The sequence below is a fragment of the Suricata suricatta genome, chromosome 7 (assembly GCF_006229205.1).
Source record: "Suricata suricatta isolate VVHF042 chromosome 7, meerkat_22Aug2017_6uvM2_HiC, whole genome shotgun sequence".
NCBI classification, from domain to species: Eukaryota; Metazoa; Chordata; class Mammalia; order Carnivora; family Herpestidae; genus Suricata; species Suricata suricatta.
Window position 1 is genome coordinate 116,881,572 of NC_043706.1, and position 10,959 is coordinate 116,892,530.

Sequence of the window (10,959 nt, forward strand, 5' to 3'; positions counted from 1 at the left end):
AGGCTGTATCCAAGTTTCCCCATTAATTCAAAAAAGAATCTTGGAGTGTCTGAGTTATTTAAGTATCTGACTTCGGCTCAGGTCATGACCTAGCAGTTCACGGGTTCAAGCCCCTCATCGGGCTCTGTGCTGACAGCTCAGAGCCTGGAGCCTGCTTCCAATTCTGTGTCTCCCTCTCTCTCTGCCCCTTCCCTGCTTGCCCTGTGTCTCAAAAATAAATAAACATTTAAAAAATTCTTTAAAAAAGAATCTTTTTATTACTTGGTCAGATTAAAACAATTTTACATGTTGCATTTTTTTAATGTCTATTTACTTATTTTGGGGGGAGAGAAGGCAGAGAGAAAGGAAGAGAGAATCCCAAGCAGGCTCTACACTGTCAGCTCAGTCTCACGAACTGTGAGATCATGACCTGAGACAAAACCAAGATTGGACACTTAACTAACTGACCCTCCCAGGTGCCTCACTCACATTGCTTTTTGTCTCTTAAATCTCTTTTAATCTCTAGACCAATGTTGTCCAGTAGAACTTCTGTAGTGATGGAAATGCCCACATGCTCCAGTCCAACGCAATAGCCAGAATTTTCAATTTTTTTTAATTTATTCTGCTTTAACTTAATAGTCACACTTCCTTCCTCTTTTCCTGGAATTAACCATTTCCCCAAAGCACTCTGATCCTTTCAGTGGGAAACAGTATGTAGAGACCAAAATCAGGGTGCTAAATATGTCCATGTGTTATGAGGGTTTTCGTTGAGAAGCAACGAATTTTAGTAACTCAGAACTCTGAGTTACAGTCCATAAACTATAATAAGGCTTAGAGAGAGGCTATATTAGCCATTATGCACAAATAATGTTCTATTTGTTTTTAAAATTAGTACTGCTTAATCTCTTTCCAAAAGGAATTTGTAACAGCCACACAATCTTATAATTGTTGGATGTTTTTTTGTTTTGTTTTGTTTTGTTTTGTTTTAAAGGTGCTTTGATTTTAAATTGTAACAGTAAACAGGGACTCTTACAATAAAAATGTTCTGAGACATTTTTGATATTTGTGTCTTTCATGTAGCTCAAATATGTTGAGATTTTCACATTGGGCCATTGTACCATTTTTCCTCTGTTGTATAGGGGTAAAGGATGGCGTCTAGAAAATTATCAAATTATCAAATTTAGGGAAATAAAATTCAAGGTAGAAAGCTTGCAGTTTGGGACAGGAGAGAGATCCGTGGTGGAGCATTATTCAGAAGTCACCCAGAGAGAAGCCTGAGGCAGACACGCCCACGCCTGTGCCCACACCAAACTCCCTCCCGGCGGGGAGAAAAGAGCTGCCTGTTTGCCTCAATCCGCTTTCCATTTGCTTTACCTTCTGAAATAAATGCCTTATGCTGCTAAACATTTCTTGAGGTTGACATTTCCATCGACAGATCCGAAACTGTACTTAACTTATAAGCCTTCTGAACTTCTGTATTTTTCTCTTAAATTATAATTTCCTTTTCTTCCTATTTAAGACCCAAGTGTAAAAGATGTGTTCATATGCTCTTTCTACTCACTCACTTTCCTCTTTTTTGTAACCACAGAATGACAGCCTTAAATTTTAATTTCCTGACTTGGCTTGTCATGGCCTTACTTTTGTAAAACAGTGAGTTTAATTTAAGTGAGTTTCTCGGGCCATTATTATTTTAAACACGTTTGCACAATGTCAAAGAATCGTAAAATGTTGGTGCAAGCAAATGAAACTCACTTTTTAAATCCCATGTGCTTTTGATTGCTCCTATCTTTATGTAAATTGTTAATAATTTTTTTTAATAGGGCAAACCCTTTTGGTATGATCAGCATTGCTGAAGAGCAGAGTAAACTAACATGCAGACTAGAGGAATCTGGGTTCTACTCTAGAATCCACCATTTGCAGATTGCATGCCCTTAATTCATTAACCTCTTCAGAACAACACGCTCTCATCTATTCATTGAGGACCATGGTGTAGTATGTCCTCCTCTCATCATACAAGGTTGGCAGGAAGATGAAATGGATGCAATATTGCTTTCAAAATGGCAGCACAGTTGCCCATGTACATTGGTGGTATCTATTATTAGGCAAAGGCTGTGCACAGTCTCTCAGAAAGGACGCCTCATCTTTGGCCAGGTCTTCCTGCCCTGTGGTATGCTATTTCCTCTAGCACGTTCTTTCTCATTCCCTGCTCCGCTCTCGCAGAACCGTGCCAGTGGGTCACCCAAAGAGATAGCTGACTCGACTGATGCCTGAAATGAAGGTAGTCAGGTCTCTGACAGAGATGAAACACCTGGTGGGTCGGTTTTCTCTGTTCTTCTGCTGCTTGTCTTGGCATGTCCACAGACGTGGACACAATCTGCTACATGTGTTATCAGTCTTTGTGGGCATTTCCTAATGTAGTGTGCTGTTGTTGACCTGCTCCCCTGGATACCTCTGGACTCATTTGGTTCTCTCTTTGGGCCATTTTTTTCCACCTGCCCCAGCAAGAATTCACATAGCTGTTGGTAGTATTTCAGCGACCTGCTTTCAGCATATGTTATACATTAAGCAAGTTTGCTGTGTACAGCTTTTGGGTTGTAATAGGAAAGGCCAAATGAGGGGAGAAAATATATCAAGCTCAAATTCAGCCTGCCATGCCCCAGACATTACAAGATGTGGATTTTTTTTTTTTTTTGGCTTGCTTTGGAAAACACTGTGATATGACTCTTCCCCAGGACAGCAAAGATAGAATTGCTTTAGAGCAATTTGCCATTTGTCTTAATCTTCATAGTCTGAACTAATATATCACTGAGGAAAGAACCATTCTTCCAAAAATGGTGACACCGTAGGCTATGTGACATCAAGTATGTATAAAGTCTACAAACATGCAAGATGAAGAGACCCCCAGAGACTGTAGGACAAACTCCAGACTGGGGGAAAGTCTGTACATTAGCAGTAGTTAACTTAGGCACTGGTGGATGGGCAACCTCCAATCCCTGCCTGGACCTTTAACTCCCTAACTTTTAAGTCTCTTTTCTATGAAAAGTTAAAAATCCTGAAACTGGGGACGTTCCACTCTTTGGTGCTGATATAGGGAGGCAATCATGTATGTGAAAAGTTGGGTAGCCATAGACCTTACCTTACATTTCTTCTCAGGTTTATCTCTGACTTCTAAGATATAGTAGCTTTCAAGATTTTTACATTATCTCTTATAATCGATACATTTTTAAAAGATGCTCTTTGGGGAATGAATTCTGACTTTTAGAATTATAGTCCAGAGTAAGCATTTTCTTCAGATGAGTTAAGTAGAATAATTGGATAATTTTTATTCTTACTCTTTAGGACACCATTAATATGTGTTTATTATTTAAAAACAGAGCAAAAGAAAAATACAATGCCATCTCATGAGTTGCTTTGGTTCTACAAACTCATTTTTTATGACTTATGCAAAATTTTTATTAGGTCCGCAAATTGTAAAATGCATACCTTGCCAAAGTTTTTGACGTGAGCAGCTATTGGGTGAAGTTGCCATATAAATATAATAATAACAGCAGTTGTTCAGCATGATAAAAAAAAAAGGAAAAAAACTATATTCCAAATGAAAATGTGAAGATAATCTAATTCTGACAGAAAACCACCTGTGGACATGGTCTGGACTCATTTTATTTCTTCTATTTTCCACAAAGGATCCTAGTATTTATTTAAAGTGCCTTAGCAGGATATCCCCTTTAAAGCTTTGACAGTCTGTTTGCAGTTCACTTCTGCCTGGGAGCAATTAAAGGCCCATTACAGGATAAACAAGGTGGCTCTCAGGCAAGAGGAGGTGAAGGTACACTGGGATTATTAATGTTGAAAGGAATTAGGGTAGAGTGACAGGTCTGCATTCACGTAAGAATTCGTGTGCAGAAATCCTTAATTCTTATCAATTCTTTAGTGTAAATGAAACTAAAATTTAGGAAGGAATAAAGAGGCACAAAGATAGAGATGACAGTATTAACGAATATTCTTCTAGCCCAAAGACATTTCATCCCTTTGTCAAAACTATTCGGTCTGCTTGAAAAGTTGGCCAAGGGCCCCAGGGCTTCAAGGGAAGGAGAGAGAAGGAAATAGCAAAAGAGAAGGCCACTGTCATTCAGCTGTTGGACCTGAACACTTCTTTTCTTACCTGAGTCCTTGACCTTGTGCTCTGCCTCAGCTCTCACCCTGTAGGTCTGTGTCTGCTCTGACCAGATTTCTCTTCATTGCAAGAAGTACTCAGTGCAGAAAAGGAGCTGCATGTGACTCCTGGGTCCTGGCCTTTGTTCACACTGGGAGGTTTAGGGGTTCCCAGGGGCTTGGCCTCCTGAGACTTTGAGCTCCAGGGCTCACATGCCCCCAACATGCTCCATTTGTTTCTTGGAAAACCCCATTCTTGGCTTAGGAAAATCTGACTGTTTGAAAGTTTCCTCAAAAAACTAATTAAAAATGTACGACTTGAAAAAAATATTGATCTTGTTTTAAATATGTAGGCCCTGGAGAAAGCCAGACATGAATAGAGGGGTGAGCCATGTGGGTGATCCAGTAAGAACATGGTCAGTTTGCAAGTTGAGGAGATGTGAAACTGAGAGTACGCAGTATTCAGCTCTCCTGAACAGATTCTGGGAATCCTGCATTAACTTCAGTACCATGTGGCCAAGGGTCAGAATTTGACTTTTACCAAGAGACATGGTATTGTACTCACATGAGATTGTTTTCACTTAGTATTTTAAGGTACTTGATTTACACATTTTGGAAATTAGGTTTGTATTCATTGAAGCACTGCTAAAGTAGAAAAATTCTTAACCAGAGAAAAATAGAAACATTTGCCCTTTCTTCTCATTTTTATCTCCAACCTCAACTTAACATTCTCCTTTCTACTCCATTTGTTCGTATGTGTTCTCTCAAAATATGTATTTTGGGGTTTTGGGTGTATCTTTATGTAATTTGGATTTACATGTAAGATATTAGGATATGAAGCTATTTCCTCCTGCTATTTCTTTACTCACTTGTTTTTCTCTTTTTATTTCTTTATTTGAGATGGGGGAGGGGCAGAGGGAGAGAGAGAATCCCAAGCAGGCTCCGTGCTCAGTCCGGGGCCCAACACAGAGCTTGATCCCACAACCCTGGGATCATGACCTGAGCCGAAATCAAGAGTTGGACGCTCGACCTACTGAGCCACCCAGGCGCCCCTTTACTCACTTGCTTTTTTAGAGCCACGCATGTTGTTTGGTGCGCATCATTAGTTCTGAGCATCGCACAGCACTTCGTGCGGACATCGGCCGCATTTACCTGTTCACTCTTGAGTAGTGACACGTCACACTGCTACAGTGACTCCAGGTGCAAGCTCAGTGATGGGAACGGTAACGTCCGCTCTTTACTTTTTTAATTGGATGTCATGTGTCAGTTTGGTGTCTTAGTGCTGCACCGAAAAATTTGGCAACAACACAGAGGCAACCAACTCCATTGAAATATGAATTGTCTGTGGGCAGATATATACTAGAGTGATATGTACCTTTAATCCACTTGCTTGAACCTAAAGAAACATCATTTATTCAGAACTGTTTCAAAGACTCCTGTAACTACCCTGGTGATTTTGTTTAGGAAAAGATTAACATGACCCAGCAGCAGAAGTCAGCCCCAGACAAACCCCTGCCATCTTTGTGATACACAGCTCCGGGAAGATATTATAATAATCCATCTCGCTATGTAGTATTTCAAGTTATGTGTCGAACCTCTGAGCCTTCAGAGCAAACATATGTAAACTTGGGCAACTTTGCCTTGGTGGTGAGACCGCATGCCAGGTTGGGCGGAGGCCAGGAAACCTGCTTTCAGTCCTCTGAGAGCTCACAAGTTAGAAATACGGTGCTGTAAGCCGAACGTCCCTGCGAGTTGGCTCTAGCCGCTAGGCGCTAGGCTGGGAAACCCCATTACCAGACAAATACCACATTCATTCCGAGTCATCCTCCTTGCTACAAAGTCTGATGATTTCGGCTCCCCGCTCCCCCCATCTAAAGGCTTCTTCCTGCAATCCACAGTCCCGCCCAGCTGACCCCACAATTTTCTGCTGCTAAGGACGCTCCTGGAAGCAGCATCTTAACACTCAGTAGGACCTTGCTTCATCACTTCTTAGCTGGCTGGCCTTGAGGATGTTGCCTAAATTCTCTCTTCCTTTAAAACTGGCCAGTCTGTAAAACAGGTGCACTGATTCCCACCTGTGCCCCTGGTAGTTTGTGTAAGAATTAAATGAGATAAAACCTGTGAAAGCATGGGTGGCACTTGCTAAATGTCGCACTTAACCCACTGTATCTCTTTCGGCCTCACAGTCCCTCCCACAAGCCATGTACAGATTGCAGCTTCCTGGGTCTTTGGTGTTACTTCTCCACCCCGGCACACTCCTTTCTCACTGGTCCGTCTAAATCCATCCCATCCTGGGATGCCTGGGTGGCTCAGTTGGTTAAGCGTCTGACTCTTGATCAGAGCTCAGGTTGTGATCTCATGGTTCCTGGGACCAAGCCCATCACCAGGCTCTGAGCCGACAGCACGGAGTCTGCTTGGGGTTCTCTCTTTCCCTCTCTCCCTGTCCCTCCCCAGCTGGTGTTCTCTCTCTCTCTCCCTCTCAAATTAAATAAATAAACTTTAAAAATGAATACATGAATCTGCCTTTTCTTGCAGTTTCCCAGGCAGCTCCTCTTCACCAGGGCACGGCAGCACCAGCATCTCACCCTGTCTTTTCTGACTCCTCCCATTTCACATCTGTTCACTCTGTCCCCTAAAGGACACGAGTGAGAGAGAGAGAGAGAGAGAGAGAGAGCGCAGAGGCCTTTCCTGTCTTCTTTTGTCCCATGGAAGAATTGGTCTTAGATGTCAATTCCAGGAGTAGTTGCGCTTTTACTAAACATCAGGTTTAGTTTTGAGCTTGGGGACCCCAAATCTCACATCTGCTTATGTTTCTGTTTCTCTCTGCGTTGACTGCTCGATAGCTCAGAGCCCAGCTCGAGGCTGACAGCCAGCTGTACTTCATGACAAGTGTTCTATGTCCAAATCTCACCCAAATCACCATGATATTTATTTCCTGTGACCCTGCCTTTCCCACTATATAAACCCCATTATAATTATATTGTAGTTAGTATAAATCCTTTTGGGAACTGAGTACAGCATACATAGTTCATGTGTCGGTGGGAAGTGATATAGAGGGAAGGCAGGAGGCAGGGCTGTGCAGAAGACAAACCTGGGTTCAGAGCCACGCCAGGCCTCACCTCAGAGAGGCTTTGGATGGGTTATCTCCACTCTCTGGGTCTCCATTTCCTGCTTGCCTGAAGACAGAATGTGCCTCCCCCTCAGCGGGGTGGTGCTGTGTAAATGAAATCATGACTGTGAAGTGTCAAACGCTGACTGCCTGTTAGATACTAGTTCTGTCTGTATCTTCCAGTGTGAACAGATATTTCTAAATTAATTGATACCAGAAAGTAGATACTGTGTTTAGCAGGTGTTAATGGATTCCAGCACCTCCGGGAGTGTCTTCACTCAGAGGACTGAAGCACTCACCAGTTTGCTTAATGAGACCCATTAGGTATCTGGGGGAATTATGCTCTTTTCTGTCTCCCACTTTGTGAAACCGCCCACTAGACAAAAGGGGGAAGTGTGCTTCCTTAGCTTATGCTACTGTTTGAAGTGGAGTTTTATCTCTTAGCAATAAATGATTTCTGACACTCAATAGCACCTCCGAATGCTAGAGTTTTGTGGGGGGCGGGGAGGGGCAGGGAGGAGGCAGAGTGTTCAGATTTTTCTGACAAAGGCTCCCTCGTATCTGCCCTTGCCATCTGGAGGTCAGAGGTCTCTATGCTGGTTCTGCGAGGATCGGGAATCCTTTCTGGCCTCAAGTATGGGCTTCCTGTCTGAACTTGCCATTGTCTTCTTTCCCCCATTAGCCTTGTAGTGGTACCTGGGAGACCGCATCCTGTGGAAAGACAGAAGATCAGATGACGGCGTCTGGTCAGGCTCGTAAATATGTGAATGCCTTCTCAACCCGGACTCTGGTCATGTGAGACGTTTCCAGACAAGCATTATGGTTTTCAGAACACTTCGAAAGTTGACTTGGGATATATCATTCCTCCACATGAAACTTTTCATGAATGGGAGAAGAACCTATTTTTGTTGTGGTACAACAGTTGAGAGCAGCACCAAGTGCATTTAGGTGGATGAAATCTTATGAGATTTCACCCAACTAAAAAGATTTTTTAAAATAAATAAATAAATAAATTACAGTTTACCTAAATTATTAGGTAATGAATTATAGTCAGTTGTCAATATCTTAATGCAGATTTTTTAAAACATAAAATGATTTATCTGTATTTTAGAGGTTCCAACGACCAGTATTTTTTCCTGTGATGGGTTTTTTGAAATTTTTACACACAAGAAAGGTACTCCAATATTTCACTTTTCTCAATCACTAAACACAATGCATTACTATAAATGTTGACTTAATACCGTGGGATTATTAATCAAGATTGTAAGTGCTCATTTATGGTTAACAACATTGGAGGTACATTTATTGTACTAAACCATTTTATGAGGGTTTTTTTTGTTAGCTTGCTTTAAAAATTATTACTGTGTGAAATAGTTTTATAAAAAATTATATTTTTATTCAGTAATTTAATTTTGTAAATGCCAAATGAAAAATGTGTTTTGCTGCTATGGTCTTAGCCTGTAGACATGCTGCTAGTATCAGAGGGGCAGTAGAGCTTTGGACTGAAAGAAAAGAAACCTGGTGTTAGGTAATTTACTATGCACTAGTAATTCAGACTTCTAAAATTTTTTATATTATACATATATATATATACATATATATATATATGGACTTTTTTTTTCCTTTTGTAATACCCTGGAAAACTGGTTTGGGAGATTTTGCATTTGTTGATGTTGTTGTTGTCGGTTTTTTGTTTTTTTTTTTTTTTGATTACTGTTGGTTTATAAGAACTTGCATTGCACTTCTTTACTTTTTTGGGAGATCTGTGTTGTTGATGTTCTGTGTTTTGTTTTGAGTTCAGCCTAGCTGTTCTTTAATTCAGGGGTTGTGTGTTGGATCAGCGGCCCCCATGGTTTCTAAGTGTAAGGTCTCAGAACTGCCGCACACAGCCTGTGGCGGCAGCTGGGGTGGAGAGCCTGGGGGCCAGAAGCCATTTGCTGCCTTAAGAACATTTGGTGCAAGATGGCCGGCACTGAACTTTGATATGACAGTGTACTTACTGCCTTGTAGAGAAATAAAGCTGTGCCCGTATTTTACTTACTTTTGGCTTCTTAGTTGTGATTGTGGATGATAGTTACACTTTTAAGAAAATGAGGTGAACCCGGAGCCCTTTCTTGTGTTAATCATTAGTGCACCGTCTGAATCTCATGTGAAGAAGCCAAGAAAGAAGAACAAACAAACCAAGTTCAGTAGTTTACAAAATCATCACGTGCAGAGTGACAACTGGGAGGAGTCTTGCAGAATGTATAGTCAGGGTTCCAGCCACTTTTGGACTGGGATAATGTGGACTGACACCACGGATGTGGGTGGGGATAGGAGGACCACAGCACTGATGCATGCCCATGCGTATAGGCCCGAAGGACACAGTCACATGGAGAGGGACAGTCGTGGAAAGCAGGAGCCCCAGAGAAGAGCTTCGAAGACCTCACAGGGAGAGTGGCCAGGGCAAGGCCTGACTTTACTTCCATGCCTTCCTTCTCTGTCAAGGGTCCTCATTTACAGAACCAATCAGAAGCTAGAAAGCAAGGGAGCACTTGGATGTAAGGTCGGTCAGCCTCCGAGGACAGAGCCCAAGGACATTGACCTGCTGGGGCCAGGGTAGGGCAGTCCAGCCAAGTCACCCATTCGTTTCACCTCCCTGTGTTACGTATGAACCTCTGCTGGCCCCTCTGTGCTCACCCTTCTTCTCCCTGTGCTACCATAGCCCTTTCACGTGGATTTCTCACAGTTTCTGCTAGTCACTCTTGTCCAACTTAGACTTCGCATTCTCATGTGCACGATGTACTTGGTGTTCTACAGTCAAGGATTTATTACTCCAGTCACCAGTCTTTAGGACTATTTAGGGGAAAAAAGGAAGAAAGAATAAAAAGATTGTTTAGTATTCTCCAATTGTCTTTATTTTTAATGTTTATTCTGGTGGGGGGGAGTGCCTGGGTCGCTAAGTCGGTGGAGCATCCAACTTCATCTCGGGTCATGATCTAGCGGTCCATGAGTTCAAGCCCTGCATCAGGGTTTGTGACAGCTTGGAGCCTGGAGCCTGCTTCACATTCTGTGTCTCCCTCTCTCTCTGTCCCTCCCTCACATTTTCTCTCTCTCAGAAATGAATAAACATGAAAAAAACATTTTTAATTAAGATATTTTTAGAAACAAATGTTTATTTTTGAGAGAAAGTGTGTGCAAATGAAGGAGGGGCAGAGAGAGTGGGGGACATGCTGACAGCAGCAAGCCAGCTGCGGAGCTCGAACTCAAGAATGTGAGATCATGACCTGGGTCGAAGTCAGGTGATTATGCCTAACCATCTCACCTGACTTGGAGTCAGGTGCTTATGCTAACCAGCTGAGCCGCCCAGGCACCCACTTTAATTGTCTCTATGATGGGTAATAATGTGTCATCCCTAACACGGTATTTTTGTATTCATAAGCTCTCAGAGTATGCCCTAGGTGCTGACTCTCCCCCTAACTAGCAATTCAAACTTGGACAGGTCACTGACCTTTCTGAGACTCTGTTCTTCATCTGTGAGATGAGTTCATTCCGACAACAAAATCTTATTGAGTAACACACTGTACAAAGGTTAACTATTATGTATGCCAGATAGTATGTTAAATGTCCATCTGACTGGTGATGTGCATTGCTGATTAGAGTTAAATATAGAGGTCATATTATAACTATTAAAATAAATGGCAAGAGTGAATTCAGCATTATTCAGAACTGAAATAAAT

General features: G+C 42.0%; 1 protein-coding gene across 1 annotated transcript in view; it reads left to right on the forward strand.

Annotated features, from left to right (window-relative positions):
* MYB (MYB proto-oncogene, transcription factor) overlaps positions 1–9,280 on the forward strand; it is a 33,705-nt gene extending 24,425 nt beyond the window's left edge. The window contains exon 16 of the mRNA XM_029943233.1: positions 7,923–9,280. Coding sequence (XP_029799093.1) covers positions 7,923–8,039 — 117 coding nt within the window. The 3' untranslated portion in view covers positions 8,040–9,280. The remainder of the gene's footprint in view (positions 1–7,922) is intronic.
* The last annotated feature ends 1,679 nt before the right edge of the window (positions 9,281–10,959 follow it).